This window comes from Nomascus leucogenys, chromosome 17 (assembly GCF_006542625.1).
Source record: "Nomascus leucogenys isolate Asia chromosome 17, Asia_NLE_v1, whole genome shotgun sequence".
Taxonomy (NCBI): domain Eukaryota; kingdom Metazoa; phylum Chordata; class Mammalia; order Primates; family Hylobatidae; genus Nomascus; species Nomascus leucogenys.
Window position 1 is genome coordinate 90,279,247 of NC_044397.1, and position 23,725 is coordinate 90,302,971.

At 50.0% G+C, this 23,725-nt stretch overlaps 1 protein-coding gene across 1 annotated transcript in view; it reads right to left on the reverse strand.

The window, feature by feature from the left end:
• The window catches only part of ZNF541 (zinc finger protein 541), a 35,407-nt gene extending 12,015 nt beyond the window's left edge, over positions 1-23,392 (reverse strand). The window contains exons 1-7 of the mRNA XM_030796994.1: positions 23,034-23,392; positions 16,783-17,023; positions 11,679-13,512; positions 8,448-8,506; positions 7,733-7,892; positions 7,262-7,435; positions 5,687-6,011 (exon numbers count right to left, since the gene is read on the reverse strand). Coding sequence (XP_030652854.1) covers positions 5,687-6,011; positions 7,262-7,435; positions 7,733-7,892; positions 8,448-8,506; positions 11,679-13,512; positions 16,783-17,023; positions 23,034-23,340 — 3,100 coding nt within the window. The 5' untranslated portion in view covers positions 23,341-23,392. The remainder of the gene's footprint in view (positions 1-5,686; positions 6,012-7,261; positions 7,436-7,732; positions 7,893-8,447; positions 8,507-11,678; positions 13,513-16,782; positions 17,024-23,033) is intronic.
• Positions 23,393-23,725: the final 333 nt, after the last annotated feature.

Consider the following 23,725-nt stretch of genomic DNA (forward strand, 5'->3'; position numbering starts at 1 on the left):
TGTAATCCCAGCACTTTGGGAGGCCGAGGTGGGAGGATCACAAGGTCAGGAGATCAAGACCATCCTGGCTAACACACAGTGAAACCCTGTCCCTACTTAAAATACAAAAAAAGTAGCTGGGCGTGGTGGTGGGTGCCTGTAGTCCCAGCTACTCGGGAGGCTGAGACAGGAGAATGGCGTGAACCCGGGAGGTGGAGCTTGCGGTGAGCCGAGATTGCACCACTGCACTCCAGCCTGGGCGACAGAGCGAGACTCCATCTCAAAAAAAAAAAAAAAAAAAAAAAAAAAAAAAAAATCCCATGGGAGAGGGCAGCGCTTCAGAAAAGGTAGAGGAAGGAACTCAGCAAACAATTTAACTCATGACAAGTATATGTATGTATAAAAACAGCACACTAAAGTCTCTGGAAATTGTTCTAAGGTCATTCAGCACTTGGAGAAATATTCATTAAAAAAAATCAACTAGGCCGGGTGCGGTGGCTCACGCCTGTAATCCCAGCACTTTGGGACACTGAGACAGGCGGATCACTTGAGGTCAGGAGTTCAAGACCAGCCTGGCCAACACGGCAAAACCCCATCTCTACTAAAAATACGAAAATTGGCTGGGCGTGGTGGCATGTGCCTGTAATCCCAGCTACTTGGGAGGCTGAGGCAGGAATTACTTGAATCCGGGAGGCGGAGATTGCAGTGAGCTGAGATTGCGCCACTGTGCTCCAGCCTGGGCAACAGAGTGAGATTCCATCTCAAAAAAATAAAAAATAAAAAATAATCAACTGAATATTGGTAAGAACAAGAGGCTGTTGCATCTGAGCTGTGACCTGCTCCCTTACCCAGCCAGCTCCCAGCTCCAAGGGTTCTATTCCAGGTAGGTGCAGCCCAGACAGGGGCTGCCTCTCCTGTCAGCTCCCATGCTTAAAGAATTAAAGGAAGATATAATGACAATTTCTCATCATAGACAGAATATCATTAAGAGGTAGAAATTATTAAAAAGAGAGAACCAAATGGGAATTCTGGGGTTAGAAAGTAAAATACTGGCAAGTGAAGCTGTTGAGGAAAAAAAATAAAATAACCAAAATAGGGCTCGATAGGTTTGAGTTGACAGGAAGAAAATAATCTGTAAACATGAAGACAGACAGATCAATAGAGACTATGGAATCCGAAGAACGAAGAGAAAAAGAATAAAGAGAGCCTCAGAGAAATGTGGGATACCATTAAGTACAGCAACTACATGTAACAGGAGTACCAGATGGAAAGGAGAAAGAGACAGAAAGAAATATCTAAAGAAAGAGGCCTGGCCGGGCGCGGTGGCTCACGTTTGTAATCCCAGCACTTTGGGAGGCCGAGGCGGGCGGATCACGAGGTCAGGAGATCGAGACCACGGTGAAACCCCGTCTCTATTAAAAATACAAAAAAATTAGCCGGGCGTGGTGGCGGGCGCCTGTAGTCCCAGCTACTCGGAGAGGCTGAGGCAGGAGAATGGCGTGAACCCGGGAGGCGGAGCTTGCAGTGAGCTGAGATCGCGCCACTGCACTCCAGCCTGGGCGACAGAGTGAGACTCCGTCTCAAAAAAAAAAAAAAAAAAAAAAAAAAAGAAAGAGGCCTTGTGTGGTGGCTCACGCCTGTAATCCCAGCACTTTGGGAGGCCAAGGCGGGCCTGAAGTCAGGAGTTCAAGAGCAGCCTGGTTAACATAACAAAACCCCGTCTCTGCTAAAAATACAAAAATTAGCCTGGTGTAGTGGTGCACCCCTGTAATCCCAGCTACTTGGGAAGCTGAAGTGGGAGGCTAACTTGGGAGTTAGAGGCTGCAGCGAGCCGAGATCATGCCACTGCACTCCAGCCTGGGCGACACAGCAAGACTCTCTCTCAAAAAAAACCCCTCCAAACCACCCCCCAGAAACAAAAAAACAAAACTTAAAAGCTACAGTAATCAAAAGTTAAAAGCTACAGTAATCAAAACAGTGTGATACTGGCATAGGATAAGTATACACATCAATAGAATTGAACATCCAGAAATACACCCACACGTTTATGGTCAATTAATTTCTAACACTGAATTGTGCTGAGTCAATCCAATGGGAAGTCTTCAAAAAATGCTGCTGGAAGAACTGGATATACACATGCAAAAAAATGAATTTGGACCTTTACCTCGTGTAATATATAAAAGTTATCTTCAAATTGATTACAGACCTAAACCTAAGAGCCAAAATTACAAAACTCTTTTTTTTTTTTTTTCTGTTGCCCAGGCTGGAGTGCAGTGGTGCCATCCTGGCTCACTGCAACCTCCACCTCTCAGGTTCAAGAGATTCTGTCTCAGCCTCCTGAGTAGCTGGGATTACAGTGCCCGCCACCACACCCAGCTAATTCTTTTGTATTTTTAGTAGAGACGGGGTTTCACTATGTTGGCCAGGCTGGTCTTGAGCTCCTGACCTTGTGATCCACCCACCTCAGCCTCCCAAAGTGCTGGGGTTACAGGCGCGAGCCACCGTGCCCGGCCCAAAATTACAAAACTCTTACAGGGAAACAGGAGTGACTCTTCATGACTTGGGTCAGGCAAATCTTCACATATAACACCACAAGAACAAGTAACAAAAGGAAATTGGGCTTCATGAAAATCAGAAACGTTTGTCCTGCAAAAGGACCACTTTACAGCTACTAGGATGGTTATACTTAAAAAGATAGACAATAACAAGTGTTGACAAGAACGAGGAGAAATGACAATGCTCATATACTGCTACTGGAAATTTAAAGTGGCCCAGCCATTTTGGAAAACAATCCAGCAGTTTGTAAACAGTTAAATATGGAGTTACCATATGACCCAGCACTACACTCCTAGGTATCTACCCAAGAGAGCTGAGAACATAAATCCACACAAAAACCTGTACATAAGGCTGGATGTGGTGGCTCAGGCCTATAATCCCAGCACTTTGGAAGGCCAATGCAGGAGGATTGTTTCACACCAGAGTTTTTTTTTTTTTTTTTGAGACCAAGTTTAGCTCTTTCGCCCAGGCTGAAGTGAAATGGCACAGTCTCGGCTCACTGCAACCTCCACTGCTGAGACCAGCTCGGTCAGGGAGACCCTAACCCAGCGGCGCTAGAGGAATTAAAGACACACACAGAAATATAGAGGTGTGGAGTGGGAAATCAGGGGTCTCACAGCCTTCAGAGCTAAGAGCCCTGAACAGAGATTTACCCACATATTTATTGACAGCAAGTCAGTGATAAGCATTGTTTCTATAGATTTTAGATCAATTAAAAGTATTCCTTACGGGAAACAAACGGATGGGCCAAAATATAGGGATAGGTCTGGCTAGTTACCTGCAGCAGGTGCATGTCCTTAAGGCACAGATAGCTCATGCTATTGTTTGTGGTTTAAGAATGCCATTAAGCAGTTTTCCACCCTGGGTGGGCCAGGTGTTCCTTGCCCTCATTCCAGTAAACCTACAATCTTCCAGCGTGGGCGTCATGGCCATCATGAACATGTCACAGTGCTGCAGGGATTTTGTTTATGGCCAGTTTTGGGGCCAGTTTATGGCCAGATTTTGGGGGGCCTGTTCCCAACACTGCACCCTCAGTTCAAGCGATTCTCCTGCCTCAGCCTCCTGAGTAGCCGGGATTATAGGCACCCACCACCATGCTCGGCTAATTTTTATATTTTTAGTAGACATGAGGTTTTGCCATGTTGGCCAGCCTGGTCTCGAACTCCTGACCTTAGGTGATCCACCCGCCCCAGCCTCCCAAATTGCTAGGATTACAGGCATGAGCCACCATGCCTGGCCCACCTCAGAGTTTGAGACCAGTCTGGGCAACATGGCAAGACCCCCCTCCCTACATAAAAACAATTACAAAAAATTAGCCAGGCATGGGGGTGCATGCCTGTAGGCCCAGCTACTCTGGAGGCCGAAGCAGAAGGATCAGTTGAGCCCAGGAGGTTGAAGCTGCAGTGAGCTGTGATCATACAACTGCACTCCAGCCTGGGTGACAGAGTGAGACCTTGTCTCCCAAAAAAACCCAAAAAATTTCTATATGAATGTTTATGGCAGCATTATTCATAATAGCCCAAAGTGGAAACAACCCAAATGTCCATCAACTGATGAATAAACAAAATGGGGCCCATCTGTACAAGGGAAAAATGTTCAGCCATAAAAAGGAATTGAGCACTGATATGCACTACAATATGAAGAGACTCTGAAAACATGCCAAGTGAAATAAACTAGACACAAAAGGCTGCATATTGTATGATTCTACTTACATGAAATGTCCTGAATAGGCAAATCCAAAGAGAGAAGAAGGCAGACGAGTGGGTGCCCAGGCTGGGGGAAGAAGGGACTGTGGGGTTACGGGCGGAGTCACTGCGAATGAGCTCCGGCTTCTTCTGGGGATGCTAAGCGTGCTCTAAAATTAAGACTGTGTGTTGGCCGGGCGCGGTGGCTCACGCCTGTAATCCCAGCACTTTGGGAGGCAGAGGCTGGCGGATCACGAGGTCAGGAGATTGAGACCATCCTGGCTAACACAGTGAAACCCCGTCTCTACCAAAAATACAAAAAATTAGCCGGGCGTGGTGGCAGGCGCCTGTAGTCCCAGCTACTCGGGAGGCTGAGGCAGGAGAATGGCGTAAACCCGGGAGGCGGAGCTTGCAGTGAGCCGAGATTGCGCCACTGCACTCCAGCCTGGGTGACAGAGCGAGACTCCGTCTCAAAAAAAAAAAAAAAAAAAAGACTGTGATGGGTGCACGGCCTTGTGAATATCCTAAAAAACACTGCATACTCTAAATGGGTGATTTGCATGGTATGTGAAGTACAGCTCAATAAATCTGTTAGGAAAATTACATAGGCCAGGCCAGGCGCGGTGGCTCATACCCGTAATCCCAGCACTTTGGGAGGCTGAGGAGGGTGGATCACTGGAAGTCAGGAGCTCGAGACCAGCCTGGCCAACATGGTGAAATCCCATCTCTACTAAAAATACAAAAATTAGCCAGGCATGATGGTGCACGCCTGTAGTCCCAGCTACTTGGGAAGCTGAGGCAGGAGAATTGCTTGAACTTGGGAGTTGGAGGTTGCAGTCAGCCAAGATCACGCCACTGCACTCCAGCCTGGGTGACAAGAGTGATACTGTCTCAAAAAAAAAAAAAAAGGAAATGGCACAGGCTGGACAGGGTGGCTCACACATTTAATGCCAGTACTTTGGGAGGTCAAGGCAGCAAAATCACGAGTCCGGGAGCTCAAGACCAGCCTGGACAACATAGCATGACTCGATCTCTATGAAAAATAAAAAATTAGCCAGGTGTGGTGATGCGCACCTGTAGTCCCAACTATTTGGGAGTCTGAGGCTGGAGGATCGCTTGAGACCAGGAGATCGAGGCTGCAGTGAGCTGTGATCAAGCCACTGCACTCCAGCCTGGGTGACAGAGCAAGACCCTGCCTCAAAAAAGAAAAAGAAAATGACACAGAAGGGCAAGCAGAAGCATGGTCAGGCTAAATGGCCTCTACGTTTTCTTTCGGGCTGTAAAATTCTATGCCCTAGAAGGCACTTAGATCAGTCCTGGGGCGCATCTGAATGGCAAAGGAACCCTCAGACTAGGTACACCCAGGCAGGAGACAATCACTGAACCCAATGCTACAAGGGAGAGTGGCTGTGGTCCGCAGGCAATCCACCCTGGGATCACAGAGTGAGCGCCCCAGCCTCACTCACCGAGCATGGAGCTGATGAGCTGGTCAGGGCTGGCCTGAGTGGACGTGGAACAAAGGGTGTTGAAGTACACCCCAGAGCCCTCCCGGATGGGGCTGAGCATTGGGGGCGGTGTGTAGGGGGAGCACTGGAATAAGCCCTTCAGGAGGCAGTCCACCAGGAACATGGGCGACTGCAGGCGGCTCTGGTGGCATCCTGCAGGGCCGGGCTCCCCAGCCGTGGAGGATGGAGGAGGGATGAACAGCCCCTTGGGTGGGGGCCGCTTCTTCCGCTTTCTCTGCTGGCTGCTCTCCTTGCTGTCTCGCTCCTCCCCGTCTTTCTCTTGTCCCTGAAGAAGTTTAGAACCACAGGTGGTCACCTGAAGCCGCCTACTGCACCACTCCACTCCATCTCCAGGATGGAAAGAGAACAGGAAAAGGAGACTGGCCAGAGACAGGAAACTAGGAAATGCATGCCCGGCGAAGGAGGCCGGCCACACCTGGGCCAGACCGGAGGTACTGAGCCTGGCGATGATCCGGCTGCAGCCTTCTCCTGCACCCACTGCCCCAGCAAAGCCCCTGACTCTGTGTGAGAACAGCCTCAATCATTAAGAGGACTGGCCCTTAAAAACAGAGAAATCCCCAGAGATACAGTGTGATGGTGACAAGAAAGAAATGCTGCTCAACCCAAATGACAAGCACCCAAATGACCCAGCCACTGACTCAGGGGACCTTCAGGTCCATGGACTCTGTCCCCGAGTCCAGCAGGAGCTTCTCCAGTAGGGAGTCCTCCACTACAGGCTGCAGAGACAAGCCCTACGAGACTGATCACTCGTAACTCACCATGCTCTCTCTCGCCTCCACAAAATCTCCCCTCTGCTCTGCCAGCCCTACTCCTCCTCATCCTCCAGGTCTCAGCTCCCATACCTCCTCCTCCAGGAAGCCCTCCCTTACCTCCTCAGGCTGGGTCAGGAGCCGCCTGGGAACTCTCTGGGCTCCCTCTGCTCCCAGCTCTGCCCACTCTGGGTTGTCACTGTCTGGGGACAGGCCTGTCTCCTCCACTGGACTGGGAGCCCTGGGAGGCAGGGCCCAGGCTATTGTGGTCACCTCTGTGTCCCCAGCACCACCCAGCAGAGGGCCTGGCAGAGGGGCTCAGTGAATGCTGAATGACTGAATTAACATGCAAACCAGGTTCTTCTGGATCAAGATTTTTTTTTTTTTTTGAGACAGATTCTTACTCTGTTACCCAGGCTAGAGTGCAGTGTGCTCACTGCAACCTCTGCTTCCCGGGTTCAAGTGATTCTCAGGCCTCAGCCTCCCGAGTAGCTGGGTTTACAAGTGCCTGCCACCATGCCCAGATAATTTTTTTGTATTTTTAGTAGAGACGGGGTTTCACCACGTTGCCCAAGCTGGTCTTGAATACCTGAGCTCAGGCAATCCACCCGCCTCAGCCTCCCAAAGTGCTGGGATTACAGGTGTGAGCCACTACGCCCAGCCTGGAGTCAAAGATTTTCTGTGGTATCTGGTTTGGGTTTTTCCTACGGCTTCCCCCAGCAGCTGGGGGCAGTGGCAGGAAGCAGGCAGACCGACAAGCACCCACCATGGCCATGCTCCCTATGTGTCGGGTCACTGGAACCACGGGGATCGACTGGGGGACCACCAAAGGGGCTGCAGCTGTGGGGTCCAAGGGCTTCTTGGCTCCTGGGGGACTATGCCTGTCCCCTTCTGGCTTCAGCACCTGTCTTAGCGGCTTGCAAAACTCTGTGCCAAACACCTAAACACAGAAGAGAAGAGATGGCTCTTTAAGAGATAAGGTAGGTAGGGAAAGGAAGAGCTGCTTCAGCAAAAAAAGCTGTCATAGAAAACAGCAGTGAGTCTGTGGCACAGAGTAAGCTGGAGAGCTGCTGCAGCCCATGGCAATGGCCTGCCCCTGGACAGCCACACAGCCTGACTCCAGCCCCCAACCCAGAGTGACGTCCCCATCCTGAGATAAGTGACACCACTCTCGTTTACTCCCCACAGGCCTGCCAGAAACCCAGTAACCACCAAGCCACTGGTCGTCCCCCTTCACCTGTGGTTCCTGCTTCCCTCGAGGTGACGGCCACTGGTCGCTGTGAAAACACATGTGGCTGCTCAGCCCTTTCTCCGTATAAAACATCTGGTTGCAGTTCTTGCAGACAAAAGTGCTCCTGGGCTCCGTCCAGTCTGTGGGACTGCCGTTTTGCTGGTTACTGTGGGACATGGCAGGAAAGAAAAGTGGGAGATTAGGACCCTGTCCTTCATCACTGATTTTTTTTTTTTTTGGTCTATAACTCCAATCCACTGACTTTTTTTTTTTTTTTTTTTTTTTGGAGATGGAGTCTCACTCTGTTGCCCAGGCTGGAGTGCAGTGGCACCATCTCGGCTCACTGTAACCTCCGCCTCCTGGGTTCAAGTGATTTTCGTGCCTCAGCCTCCCAAGTACCTAAGATTACAGGTGTGTGCCACTATACGTGGCTAATTTTTATATTTCTAGTAGAGACAGAGTTTCACCATGCTGGCCAGGCTGGTCTCGAATTCCTGACCTCAAATGATCCCCCTGCCTCAGCCTCCTGAAGTGCTGGGATTACAGGCGTGAGCCACCACGCCCAGCCTGACTACCCTTGATAAATCCTAAAAAATGGAGGCTGTACCCTAATCCCATTAGGACTGAAAGCATCCTCCCCACTCACTTGTCCAGGGCCGGCACAGGAAGGCCAGAGGACTCCTGTCGGGGTGCATGCAGGATCGGTGGCTTCTTAACTTACCGTCCTCCTGCCACGTTCTCTTCCTTCACCGGATGGGGGAGCCTGTAGATGTTTCCACCCTGAAGATGAAAATGCATCTGAACCAACACATCCGAAATGAAGAGGCAAGAAGAGCTCAAACTACAGACTTTCAGAAGAAAACATCGGAGTAAATCTTCATGACCTTGGATTAGACAGTGGTTTCTTGGATAAGACATCAAAGCAAAACAGGCAAATTAGACTTCATCAAAATGTAAAACTTTTAGCCAGGCATGGTGGCTCATGTCTGTGACCCCAGGACTTTGGGAGGCCGAGGTGGGAGGATTGCTTCAGCCCAGGAGTTTGAGACCAGCCTGGGCAACATGGCGAAACCCCATCTCTACAAAAAATACAAAAATTGGCCTGGCATACTGGCGTGGGCCTGAGGTCCCAGCGACTCAGGAGGCTGCGGTGGGAGAATCACTTGAGCCCAGGAGTTCAAGGTTGCAGTGAGCCATGATCGCACAACTTCACTCCAGCCTGAGTGACAGAGTGAGACCCTGTCTCAAAAAAAAAAAAAAAATTAAAAACTTTTGTTCTGCAAATGGTATCATAAATAAGGTGAAAAGACAGACCACAAAATGAGAGAATATTTGCAAGTCATGTGTCAGATAAAGGTCTTGCATCCAGAATATATAGAGAACTCAAAAAATAGTAATTTGATTTTAAAAAATAAGCAATGGACCTGAACAGACATTTCTTCTAGAAAGATACACAGATGGCCAATAAGCACACAGAAAGGTGTTCAACATCAGCAGCCACGGGGAAATACAAATCAAAACAAACCACAATGAGATACTGCTTCACACTCGCCAGGGTAGTTATAATTTAAACAAACCACAGACAATAACAAGTGTTAGTGAGGACATGGAGAATGTGCAGCCCTTATACACTGTGGGTGGGAAGAGGAAACAAGCAAAACAGCCTAGTAGTTCCTCAGACCTAAAACAGAGAGCTGCTGTACAACCGGCGATTCGACTCCTAGAACATAAATCCCCATAAAAATTTGTACATGGGTGAATATTCACAGCAGCGCTATATTCAAAATAGCCAAAAAGTGGAAACAACCCAAATGTCCATCCACTGATGAACAGACAGATAAAACACGGCCTTATCCATCCAACAGAGGATCACTCAGTCATGGAAAGGAATGCAGCTCTGCCGTTTGCCACCCCACAGATGAGCCTGGAAAACGTCATGCTGAGTGAAGGAAGTCAGACACGAAAGCCACAGAGTGCACGATTCCACTCATATGCAATGTCCAGAACAGACACATCCACAGAGACAGAAAGGAGACTCGTGGCTGCCAGGCCCTGGGGGGAGGGCGAGATTGTGGGTGACAACTAAGAAATGTGGGGTTCTTTTTGGGGAGATGAAACTGTTCTGGTAAAGAGTGGGGATGGCTGCATGATCTTGTGACTAGACCACAAATTACCCAATGCTACACTTTAAAATGGTGTATTCAGGCCGGGTACCAGGACTCATGCCTGTAATCCCAGCACTTTGGGAGGCCGAGGCAAGCAGATCACCTGAGGTCAGGAAAGACCAGCCTGGCCAACATAGTGACACCCTGGCTGTACTAAAAATACAAAAATTAGCTGGGCATGGTGATGTGTGCCTGTAATCCCAGCTACTTGGAAGGCCCAGGCAGGAGAATTGCTTGAACTTGGAAGGCAAAGGCTGCAGTAAGCCAAGATTGCACCACTATACTCCAGCCTGGGCAACAGAGTGAGACTCTGTCTCAAAAATAAATTTGGCCAGGCACAGTGGCTCACACTTGTAATCTCAGCACTTTGGGAGGCCGAGGCGGGTGGACCACAAGGTCAGGAGTTCAAGACCAGCCTGGCCAAGATGGTGAAACCTCGTCTCTACTAAAAATACAAAAATTAGCCAGACGTGGTGGCGCATGCCTGTAATCCCAGCTACTTGGAGGCTGAGGCAGAGAACTGCTTGAACCCAGGAGGCGGAGGTTGCAGTGAGCTGAGATAGCGCCACTGCATTCTAGCCTGGGTGACAGAGTGAGACTCCATCATAAATAAATAAATAAAATAAATTTAAAAAATAAAATAAAGTAGTGGATTTGGCTGGGCATGGTGGCTTATGCCTGTAATCCCAACACTTTAGGAGGCCGAGATGAGAGGATTGCTTGAGCCCAGGGGTTCAAGACCAGGCTGGGCAACACAGCGAGACCCCCCCATCTCTAAAAATATATATAAAAAATAAAATGGTGCATTATATGGCACCTGAATAATAAAGCTGTTAATAAAACAAAAATGAGGTAGCTGTGGTATGATGGGAAGCTACTCATCCTCCTGAGTAGCTGAGACCACAGGCGTGCACCACCATGCCCAACTAATTTGTTTAAATTTTGGTAGAGACAGGTTTTCGCCACGTTGCCCAGGTTGGACCTGGAGTCGGGAGACCTGGATGAGCTCTTCGGACCAGGCCCTCCAAGCACAATGTCTGGAGGAACCAGTGAATAATTATCAATGTGCTTAAGTGTGGGGCACGATGCAGGTGCCCACTTGTGCTCGTGGAAACCATGACTCACAATCAGAAAACACATGGCCATTTCAAGCAGGAATCTTAAAGGAAAGAGGGCATCTACCTTCATATCCTCTGAAGATTCTAAAAAGGCAAATCCAAAGGGAAACGAGAAAAAAAAAAAACAAGCAAAAAAGGCTTCATGAGATAACAGTGTTTTGAACAACTCTGGGATATCCTCATGTTGATCTTTTTTTTTTTTTTTTAGACAGGGTCTTGCTCTGTTGCCCAGGCTGGAGTGCAGAGACGCCATCTCAGCTCACTGAAACCTCCACCTCCCAGGTTCACGCAATTCTCCCACCTCAGCCTCTCAAATACCTGGGACCACAGGCATGTGCCACCACGCCCAGCTAATTTTTTAAAATTTTGGTAGAGACTGGGTTTCGCCATGTTGCCTAGGCCGATCTCGAACTCCTGAGCTCAAGCAGTCTCCCCACTTCGGCCTCCCATCCCAAAGGGCTGGGATTACAGGCATAAGCCACCTCACCTGGCCTCATTCTGTTTTTTTTTTTTTAGTGGGGAAAACCACAATCTTGCGGAACCTTAATTCCTTCCTCTGTAAAATTGCATCTAGGGACTTTCTGAAATGAAATAAAATGCCTGGACAACTAACAAATGCAAAGGAAACTCACTCCACTCTGGTCAGGCCACGTGAGAGAGAGCTGGTACCTGGATTCTGCTGAATATTGTCAGCTTGGACTTGGAGAGATCTGCCGGGGGCCCGGCCGATGAGAAGGAGGCCATGGCTACCTGGCTCGGAGAAGCCGCACAGCACATATCCATCTTCACCTTCTCTTTCCGGAAGCCGGAGAATCGCGGGGCCCTGGGGTTGCCCAAGAGCCGGTAGCCTCCACCCCGGGAGCAGGCTGGGGCCTTTTCACCTTTCGTGGTCCTTGAAGCCGCGCCATTCTCGGCTGGGGCCTGCTTCCCGGGCAGCGAAGCTCCCGGTGGCTCCTCCCCAACTAACTGGGTCTGTCGTTGGCCTGTGGAGGGGAAGATGTCCCCCAGGTCCAAGGTTCCTTTAGAGGATCGCAACTGCTTGGCTAGAGAAGAGATGTCTGGATTCCTGGAAGGGTCCAGAGATGGCGCTGCAAGGGGTGTTGGAACCGCGGCCTCTTTCAGTCCCCCCTTTGCGTCTCGTCTCGTGGTGCCGGGGGAGGCCTCTCTGGGAACCCCGGGTGTGGTTTTTCTCCTGCGGGCTGGGGAGCCCTCTGCCTCGGGGTTTCCAGGGCCAGCGTGGAGACAGTCCACAGCAGGAGCCAGTGGCGGGGGCTGCTGCGGCCACGGCCCCTGCAGCGGCCTCAGGGCGGCTGACTTGCCCTCGGGCGCAGGGAGCTGGGAGGAGGCTGCTGCCACCTGGGCGTGGGAGAAGATCCGCTGGGACTTGGTGATCATCTGGAACACCTGCATCTGCTCGTGGCTCACAAGAGGCTCCTGCGACTTGAGGAAGAGCTGGCGGAAGAGCGGCGAGGCATCCGCAGGGAGCCCCCCTGGCTTCTGGGCCTCCTGGAGGCCGGGCTCCCCGGGGTTCTGGCACAAGAAGGAGTCGCAGTCGCGCTTGACCTTCTTGGGGGCGCAGGGGTCATCTTCTCCGCTGGCCGACCTGGGGTCGCTCGGGGCCTCCCCGGGGACCCTGAGGAGCGCGGGAGGGAAGGGCAGCGCGTCCTCCAGGCCGCCGCCGGGGCCGGGCGGGGACTCCTCCGAGGGGCTTGCGCTGCTGGGTCCCGGGCCAGACTCGGAGCCCTCCCGCGAGGGCACAGCCGAGGGCTTGTGGACAACAAACACGTTGTTGCCTTTGCTTTTGGGGCAGCCCGGCAGGTTCCGGAGCCACTGGAAGCTGTGACTTGATGGCTGGGAACTGGCAGGGACCGTCTGGCCTCGGAAGAGAGGCAGGCAGGCAGGCACGGAGCCGCCTTCGGGCCAGCACTCCGCGGTGGACCGGGCCTGGAGCAGCGCGGTATCTGGCTCCGGCTCTGACGGGTCGGGGGCGCCGTTCTCCGCGGCCCTGGAATTAGGGGCTGTGAACACATCAGTGGCCGGCTCTTTGTGTGGGAGGCGAGGCTCCTCGGGAAGCTCCGCGGGGGGGCCGGCTGGGGTGCAGGACAAGGACCCCGATGAGGCGGGGCAGGGACAGGCAGTGTTCCTCCCTTCGCTGTCTAAAGCCCCCGCCGGGGCTGGGCCAGGAGAAGGGGTCTTCTGGTGGACGATGCTACTCACGATGCGGCGCAGGAGGTCCCGGTGGGGCAGGAGGGAGCCGGGGGACCTGGCCCCTGGGGGCACCAGGGACCGCAGGCTGCTGGGGGGCGGCTGGCCGGCCGACTCGTGGGCGTGGGGGGAGTCCCCGCAGGCCTCTTCCTCCGGGGGGGCTTCCTTCAGGATGCACAGGCCGTGCTGGACCTCGTAGTGCCGGCGCAGAGAGCGGTAGTCGCAGTAGCTCTTGCTGCAGCCCTGCTCGATGCACACGAAGGGCTTTGTCTTCTGGTGGGTGAGCATGTGCCCGGTCCTGGAGCCAGACACAAGCAGGGGCGTCACCGGGGCACCTGGGACCAGGCTTTCTGCTGTAGGACCCTAGCGGCCCCCAAAAGTCTGTGGTACAGTTGCACCACAATTCGGAAATTGTACTCAGCCCCCACGAGGAAAGACCACCCAGCAAACCCGGCTTCGGTCAAAGCCATCTGGCAGGGGAGTTCCTCTCCCCTCACCTTTAAGCAAACCCCTTACAGAAAAGTAAAAAAAAAAACAAACCAGCGGGGCACAGTGGCTCATGCCTGTTATCCCAGCACTTTGGGAGGCCGAGGTGGGTGGATCACTTGAGGTCAGGAGTTTGAGACCAGCCTGGCCAACACGGTAAAACCCGTCTCTACTAAAAATACAAAAAATTTAGCTGGGTGTGGTGGCACATGCCTGTAATCCCAGCTACTGGGGAGGCTGAGGCAAGAGAATCACTTGTACCCAGGAGATGAAGGTTGCAGTGAGCTGAGATCGCACCACTGCACTCCAGCCTGGGTGATAGAGTGAGACTCTATCTCAATAAATAAACAAACAAATAAATAAAATTTTAAAAAATAAAAATAAAAAAATCCACTGAGGCCAGATCAGACTTCCCCAGAATGGGTTCCCAAGGAACACACAGACCTCCCGAGTTGCTCCTCAAGGACTTTGGCGCAGCTGATAAATAAGTTTTGAAAAAACACCATTCACTCCTTGGAGGTTCACAATGCACAGTAGCAAATTTAATTAATTAATTTTTTGTTTTTGAGATGGAGTCTTGCTCTGTCACCCAGGCTGGAATGCAATGGCACGATCTAGGCTCACTGCAGCTTTGCCCTCCAGGTTCAAGCGATTCCTGTGCCTCAGCATCCAAGTAGCTGGGACTACAGGTGCGTGCCACCACGCCCAGCTAATTTTTGTATTTTTAATAGAGATGGGATTTTGCCTTGTTGGCCAAGCTGGTCTCGAACTCCTGACCCTCAAGTGATCTGCCCGCCTTGGCCTCCCAAAGTGCTGAGATTACAGGCGTGAGCCACTGTACCCGGCGCACAGTAGCAAATGTAAAAGCCATACAGAGAGAGACCTGTTTAACTTTCAGTGTCTCTCAAACTTATTTGCCCAGAGAACTGTTTTTGGTTTTGTTTCCAAAAAGCCCCTATTAGCATTCCTGAGAACCAGAATTCTGCAGAATAGACTGGAGGAGATGCTAACTTGGGGACGATCCTTCCTTTAACAAAGGAAATCTGTGCCTTACCGTAGGAGACCTCAAAGAAGATGCTACCTGGAACCCCCCACAGCAAAGAAGCCAATTTACAGAAGCCCAATCCATAGAAACATTATAGAGCCAAACAGCCAAATGTGCCTATAGTTTCTGCAAACAGAAATGCATGTAAATATGTATTGCATCACACCTACCTCCGCATTAACACATTATAAACATAAGCAGAGGAGTACATCACCCTCTGGGCCCCCAACAGCCCTGCTCTGGACAGTCCTAGTCGATGTGGACTAAATCATAAAGTCTTTCCCCAAAGGCTCACCCTCGGCCTCTGTCTGAGGGAAGCAACAGAGAGGGAATCAGGAGACCTAAGTTCTACCCCAGCTGTTACCAACTTGTGACATGAGCAAATTGGCTCCTTTTCCTGGGGTAGGTGTGGGTGAGAGGATAAGATGAAAGATGGATTAGTCAAAGCCCCTTGTGAAAGGGAGGAGCCCAGTAAGAATGCAAAGTACTTTCATCTCCCACTTGCAGGTCTCCTGGTTTGAAAAATACCTGTCTTTCCTTCCCCCACAGGCAAGACAAGCTTATCATTTCCAAGACATTAAGCAGTGGCTCACACCTGTAATCCCAGCACTTTGGGGAGGCCGAGTCGCGCAGATCACTTGAGGCCAGGCGTCTACTCCTGGCCAATATGGAGAAACCCCGTCTCTACTAAAAATACAAAAATTAGCCAGGCATGGTAGTGCACGCCTGTAGTCCCAGCTACTCAAGAGGATGGGGCAGGAAAATCACTTAAACCCAGGAGGAAGAGGCTGCAGTGAGCTGAGATCAAACCTCTGCACTCCAGCCTGAGTGACAGAGCAAGACTGTCCAAAAAAAAAAAAAAAAAAGGAAATGTTGCTCCTGACACTTTTTAAGTCAAAAGTTAAAAGGAACAGAATGAGTTTTTTAAAAAAGAAAAACCAAACAAAACAAAAAAAAAGAAAAGAAAAACAAAGCTGGGGCCGGGCGTGGTGGCTCACGCTTGTAATCCCAGCACTTTGGGAGGCTGAGGCAGGTGGATCACTTGAGGTCAGGAGTTTGAGACCAGCCTGGCCAATATGGTGAAACCCCGTCTCTACTAAAAATACAAAAATTAGCTGGGCAGGGTGGCATGCGCCTGTAGTCCCAGCTGGTCGGGAGGCTGAGGCAGGAGAATCGCTTGAACCTGGGAGGCGAAGGTTGTAGTAAGCCAAGATCGCGCCACTGCACTCCAGCCTGGGTGACAGAACAAGACTCTGTCTCAAAAAAAAAAAAAAGAAAAACAAGGGTTAATGCTCCATTGCCATGGTCTAGAAGCAGGCGTCTCATCTTTCCTGTCCCATGCTATCCCAACACACAGAGAACACAGATCCGTTTTCCTCAGACACATACCAGAGACTCAGGACATAGCTCTATAAAGTTAGCCCAATTCCTCCCATGACACAATTGACTCAGGAGCCAGCTGTTAGGCGTTTTTAACCCACAAGGAGCCCGTCTGCAAACAGAAGCAGTGGCTTCCTCACAGGCGTGAATTTAGGGGCTGGGACAGCGCCCACTCTCTTCCTTGCGCTCTGATGGTGTGAGAAGAACGGAGCGGGCTGGGCACGGTGGCTCACGCCTGTAATCCCAGAACTTTGGGAGGCTGAGGCAGGAGGATCACTTGAGGTCAGGAGTTCAAGACCAGCCTGGCCAATATGGCAAAACTCTGTCTCTACTAAAAATAATACAAAAATTAGCCGGGCGTGGTGGTGGGTGCCTGTAATCCCAGCTACTCAGGAGGCTAGGCAGGAGAATCACTTGAACCCGGGAGGCAGAGGTTGCAGTGAGCCGAGATCATGCCACTACACTCCAGCCTGGATGACAGACAAAAAAAAAAAAGCATGGAGTGGCTGTGGCTGCGGCTGAGCAGAGGTAATACACATCTGGAAAACCCAACAGAGGACGAGACAGGTTGATCTGGGAGGATAGGAAGAAGACCCAGGAACATGTCCCCACCCCCAGCCCCTGAACAGACGTTTTTCTGACCAGACTTCTACATACAGGTGGTCCTGGCGCTTAAAGGCCTTGCTGCAGATTTTGCAGACGTGCTTCCTTTCCTGGCTGTGTGTCAGGTAGTGCTTGCTCAGAGAACTGGCGCTGCTGAACACCTTCCCACACAGGCTGCAGTCCAGAAGTGGGTTTTGAGGGGAATTGTGCTGCCGCTTTCCTTTCCTGGCACTCCCCGAGGTGGCCCTTCCTCCTTCGTCAGCCTCTTTAGCCTTAAGCACACCTAGCCCCAGGTCTAAAGAGAGGGAGAAAGCACAGGTTATACACAGCCAAGGCAACCAAGCAAAAAGCGTGACTAAGGCACTCCACACCTCTTAGAACCATGGTGGCCTTGTAAGTGTCGCGCAAGAACTCTTGCTCCACACAAAGTAAACAAGGTTCAGGAGCAGGTGAGGGGAACAGAAGCCCTGCAGGATGGCAACCGGACTTGGTGCCACGCGTGGAGGGATGACTGCAGGCTGAAGCCCTTCCAGAGCAGCATGACCGCAATGGGCTGGGCTTTATGACCACAACATCACCTGGTACTCTTGGAAAGGCAATTAGAAATATATTATCCAAAATCTTGGAAAAGTGGAAATCCTTGCACACACCCAGCCAATTCTGTTTTTGGGGTTTTCACATAAGGAAATAAATGTAGCTTTGTACAAAGATCTAGCTGCAAGGGAGTAAACTGTCATACTGCTTTTCCTGGTGAAATGTTATAAACAACCTAATATCTGAGTTGGGTGTGGTAGCTCACACCTGTAATCCCAGCACTTTAGGAGGCTGAAGCAGGCGGATCGTTTGAGGTCAGGAGTTCAGGACAAGCCTGGCCAACATGGTGAAACCCCATCTTTACCAAAAATACAAAAATTAGCTGGGCATGGTGGTGTGTGTCTGTAATCCCAGCTATTTGGGAGGCTGAGGCATGAGAACTGCTTGAACCCAGGAGGCGGAAGCTGCAGTAAGCTGAGATAGCACCACTGCACTCTAGCCTGGGTGACACAGTGGGACTCTGTCAAAGAAAAAGGAAAAGAAAAAGAAAGAAAGAAAGAAAAGAAAGACAGAAAGAAAGACAGAAAGACAGAAAGGAAGGAAGGAGGAAGGAAGGAAGGAGAGAGAAAGAGAGAGAGAGAGAAAGAAAGAGAGAAAGAAAGAAGGAAGGAAGGAAAGAAAGAGAGAGAAAGAGAGAAAGAGAGATGGAGAGAAGGAAAGAAGGAAAGGAAAGAAAGGAAAGAAAAAGAGAAGAAAACGAAAGAAAGAAAAAGAAAGAATCAGATGGACTAGTAGGATTATGAGCTGGTTTTATTTTCCTCTTTTTGTATAGGTAAATTGTTTATATTTTATGTATCCCTTGGATAAAATGATAAAATATATAGTTATGAATCACATCACCCAAGAAATAGTTAAAGGAACTGGGAATATTCAGTTTGGAGAGGTCAGACGTCTTCAAATATCTGAAGGGCCAGTGTATACAGGAGACAGCAGACTGTTTCTGTCTTGCTCCAAGGGACAGAGCTAGGCTTGATGAATGAAAATTAAAAGGAAGCTCACCTCACACCACTGGAAACATAGGGCCATGGATGCAAGGACTTGGCCTCGCTCACTGCTGTGTTCTCAGGTGCTAGAGTTCCCATTCTGGCACTCATAGGCACTCAATAACTGTACGTTAGATGAAGGAATAATAAAAGATTTTTCTACTTTTTAGATTGACCTGAAAGGTGGATTAGAATGCCTTTTTTTTTTTTTTTTTTGAGACTGAGTCTTACTCTGTTGCCCAGGCTAGAGTGCAGTGGCCCAATCTCGGCTCACTGCAACCTCCGCCTCCCAGGTTCAAGCCTCAGCCTCCGCAGTAGCTAGGACTACAGGTACCTGCCACCATGCCCGACTAACTTTTGTATTTTTAGTAGAGATGGGGTTTCACCATGTTGGCCAGGCTGGTCTCGAACTTCTGGCCTCAGGTGATCCACCCACCTCAGCCTCCCAAAGTGCTGGGATTACAGGTGTGAGCCACCGCACCCAGCCTGCCTTTTTAATTTCTTATTTATTATTATTTTCTTAATAGAGATGGGGTCTCACTATGTTGTCCAGGCTAGAGTGCAGGGGTTATTCACAGACGCAATCATAGCTCACCACAGCCTTGAACTCCTGGGCATGAGCAGTCCTTCTGACTCAGCCTCCCAAGCAGGTGAGACTACAGGTGCACACCACCATGCCCAGCTAATTTTTATTTTTATTTCTTGAGACAGGGTCTTATTCTGTCACCCAGGCTAGAGTACGGTGGTGTGATCACAGCTCATTGCAGTCTCTAAGTCCTGGGCTCCAAGTGATCCTCCCACCTCAGCCTATTGAGTAGCTGGGACTACACAGGCCACCACCACTCCCAGCTGATTTTTAAATTGTTATTTGTTGTAGAGACAGGGTCTCACTATGTTGCCCAGGTTAGTCTCAATCTCCTGGACTCAAGCAATCCTCCTGACTTGGCCTCCCAAAGTGCTGGGATTACAGGCGTGAACCATACATAGCGCCTGGCTTAAACTGCCTTATCAGATGGCAAGTTTGTTTGTTGAGATGGAGTCTCACTCTGTCGCCCAAGCTGGAGTGCAATGGCGCCATCTTGGCTCACTGCAACCTCTGCCTCCTGGGTTCAAGTGATTCTCCTGCCTCAGCCTCCTGAGTAGCTGGGATTAGAGGCGCCTGCCACCATGCCAGGCTAATTCTTGTATTTTTAGTAGAGACGGGGTTTTGCCATGTTGGCCAGGCTGGTCTCAAACTTCTGGCCTCAAGCAATCCTCCCACCTCAGCCTCCCAAAGTGCTGGGATTACAAAGTGCGTGAGCTACCGCCCCCAGCCAAGATGGCAAGTTTGGAAATAATCATTTATCAGGGATACTATGGAGATGGGATCCAAGAATTCAATGGGCCAGGACATGGGAAGAGCAGGAGGTTGCTCTAAAGGCTCCAAACGTGCAAATTCTCTGTGGCTCATGAGATGCAGTGTGACAGACACAGCAGAAGGGAAACTGGGCTGGGAGTCTTGAGGCCTAGACTCTCCTCCCAATCCTGCCTGTGGCCATTTGTCATGGAACTTGCTTGGCCTTTGTCTTTGTCCTCTGAGAAATTACTATAATGAGTAGTCAAATAACTCCAACGGTTTCAACAAGGAAAAACCAGGCTCCCTCAGGCGAAAGTCCTTAGCCTTACTCAATCACTTAAAAATGCCTATTAAAATCGAGACCACCCTGGCTAACATGGTGAAACCACCCCGTCTCTACTAAAAATACAAAAAATTAGCTGGGGGCAGTGGCGGGCGCCTGTGGTCCCAGCTACTCGGGAGGCTGAGGCAGGAGAATGGCGTGAACCCGGGAGGCGGAGCTTGCAGTGAGCCGAGATCGCACCACTGCACTCCAGCCTGGGCGATACAGCAAGACTCCATCTCAAAAAAAAAAAAGCCTATTAAAGCAACTATAAAACTAGAAAACAAAACATTTTTAAAAATTGGCAAGGAGACCAGGCACGGTGGCTTATGCCTGTAATCCCAGCACTTTGGGAGGCTGAGGAGGGTGGATCATGAGGTCAGGAGTTCGAGACCAGTCTGGCCAAGATGGTGAAACCCCGTCTCTACTAAAAATACAAAAATTAGCTGGGCGTGGTGGTGGGCACCTGTAATCCCAGCTACTCAGGAGGCTGAGACAGGAGAATCCCTTGAACCCAGGAGGTGGAGGTTGCAGTGAGCCAAGATTGCGCCACTACACTCTAACCTGATGACAGAGAAAGACTCAGTCTCAAAAATAAAAATAAAAATAAAAATTGGCAAAGACACTGAAAAACAGGCAAACAGAGGAACGAGCCTGGGAAGTCACTTGATCTTCTCAGTGTTATAAGGGCTCTACAGTTTTTTAACATTTATTTATTTATTTACTTGTTGAGATGGAGTCTCACTCTGTGCCCAGCCTGGAGTGCAGTGGCATGATCTCAGCTCACTGTAACCTCCACCTCCCAGATTCAAGCAGTTCTCCTGCCTCAGCCTCCCAAGTAGCTGGGATTACAGGCGCCCACCACCATGCCAGGCTAATTCTTTTTTTTTTTTTTTTTTTGAGACGGAGTCTTGCTCTGTTGCCAGGCTGGAGTGCTGTGGTGCAATCTCGGCTCACTGCAACCTCCGACTCCCTGGTTCAAGCGATTTTCCTGCCTCAGCCTCCCAAGTAGCTGGGATTACAGGCACGTACCACCACGCCCAGATAATTTTTGTATTTTTAGTAGAGACAGTTTTCACTGTTAGCCAGGATGGTCTTGAACTCCTGACCTCGTGATCTGCCTGCCTCGGCCTCCCAAAGTGCTGGGATTATAGGCGTGAGCCACCACGCCTGGCCAAATTATTATATTTTTAGTAGAGATGGGGTTTCACCATGTTGGCTAGGCTGGAGTGGAACTCCTTAACTCAAGCAATCCGCTCACCTCAGCCTCCCAAAGTGCTAGGATTATAGGCATAAGCCACCATGTCCGGCCAGAGCTATAAAATTGTTTAATGCTCCGTCTGGGTAAACTGACTTTGAGGAAAATATCCAAAGAACTAATCCAAAAGAAAACTCAACATGTACAAAGTTGTTCACAGAAACACTTTAACAGTCCAAACAGCAAGAACATGGTCTAACAGTCCAATGGAATAGCTATTTCAGTGACCCTCAGTATGAAGGTCTACCTTCAGTATGAAAGCAAATACACCAACTCTTACAACTTAAATGGAATTATATACTTAATATTATCTCTGCAAGACTATGTATGTCTGACTTTACCCACATGTTTAAAAATTTACAAGTGAGGTCAGGTGTGGTGGTTCACGCCTGTAATCCCAAGCACTTTGGGAGGCCAAGGTGGGCAGATTGCTTGAGCTCAGGAGTTCGAGACCAGACTGGGAAACATAGTGAAACCCCTTCACTACTAAAAATACAAAAGTTAGCTGGTTGTGGTGGCACACACTTGTAATCCCAGCTACTAAGGAGGCTGAAGCAGGAGAATCACTTGAACCTGGGAGGCGGAGGTTGCAGTGAGCCGAGATTGTGCCACTGCACTCCAGCCTGGGCGACAGAGCGAGACTCCGTCCCAAAACAAACAAACAAACAAACAAACAAACACGAATATCTCTCCAGTGCTTTAAGGTCTACGAAGTGTGTTTACAATAGTTCCTTCTTTTGTTTTACTCTGGGGGGAGGCAGAGAGGATATTATTGTCCATCTGCTTTATGAATAAAGACACTGGGGTCTAAGAAGGTCTGACAACCAAAGATCAGAAGGGACCGGACCCCAGTTCATTCTGGAAATGTGACATCAGCCTCGAAGGTGTGGTAATGGGAAGGAAAGTCTTCTGTGAAATCAGCCTCTAGGGTGTGGTAATGGGAAGGAAAGTCTTCAGTAAATGCTAACATCTGCCTACACACCACACAAAAGATAAGGATATCCCCAAACACCTAAGTTTCTGAACATTATTCCCTAGAATGAGTGTTCTGTTTCCTTTACTAAGAATTGGGGACCGAGCGTGGTGGCTCACGCTGTAATCCCACTACTTTGGGAGGCTGAGGTGGGAGGATCACTTGAGGTCAGGAGTTCAAGACCAGCCTGGCCAATATGATGAAACACCATCTCTACTAAAAATACAAAAATTAGCCGGGCATGGTGGCAGGCGCCTGTAATCCAGCTACTCAGGAGGCTGAGGCAGGAGAATTGCTTGAACCCGGAAGCCAGAGGTTGCAGTGAGCCGAGAATGCACCACTGTACTCTGCCTAAAAAAAAAAAAGAATTGGCCGGGCGCAGTGGCTCACGCCTGTAATCCCAGCACTTTGGGAGGCCGAGGTGGGTGGATCACAAGGTCAGGAGATCGACACCATCCTGGCTAATGCGGTGAAACCCCGTTTCTACTAAAAATACAAAAAAATTAGCCAGGCATGGTGGCGGGCACCTGTAGTCCCAGCTACTCTGGAGGCTGAGGCAGGAGAATGGTGTGAACACAGGAGGCGGAGCTTGCAGTGAGCCAAGATCGCGCCACTGCACTCCAGCCTGGGCAACAGGGCAAGACTCCATCTCAAAAAAAAAAAAAAAAAAAAAAAAGAATTGGGGAACAATTCCCAAGTAGGAAAAAAGGTGACTATTCCCTAAGTCACCTGTAGGAGGGAAAAATTTTCTTAACCAATCCATGCAGAATCAGTCCCTAGCTGGCCACAGAAACTGTCGAACATCCTGCAGGGCCCTTCTACCCAGGTGACAGCCTCACCTTGTAAGGATGCCTGAGACTCCGAATCTGCATACTCCTCCAGCAGCTTCACAGAATCACTGTCCTTCCCGGAGTACAGGGACAGGGTGTCTAAGTTGTCCTCCAGCACCTCGCTGGACATGTCAGGCGTTGAGAGGCTGGGGTCCGGGTCCAGACCACTCAGGCCAGCATAAAGAAAGTCTCGCGTGCTGGGACCCAAATCCCGGTTGAGGGTGTCGCTGCGGTTGAGCCCTTGGCTCTCTGAAAATGAAGGGAGGTGCATTTCCGATGGGAGGGCACCCTCGTCTCCAAGGCTGTACTGGTCCATGGCTCTCCACTGCCAGGTCTTGGCCAAGAGCTACTCTCCGGATAAGCAGAACCATGTAAGGAGACAGGGAGGAGAGAGCCCTTGATGGCAACTAATTCCTGAAAATGAAGCAAGAAGAATGAAAGTTATTAGGTGGCAAAACAGCATTGTGGGCAGAGCACAGACTTGCAATGCAAGCAGACCTCGATCTGGGTCTGTTCTCTGCCTCATAACAGCCATGTGGCTTTGGGCAAGTCACTTCAGCTCCACAAGCCCCAGGTGCCTCATCTGTAAACTGGGCATAAGAGTACCTCCTTCACAAGGTTGTTGTAACAAATAAATAAAAGTACTTCCAGCAACATGGTGGACTGAACTGATCGATCTCTTCCTCCAGCTATAAACATAT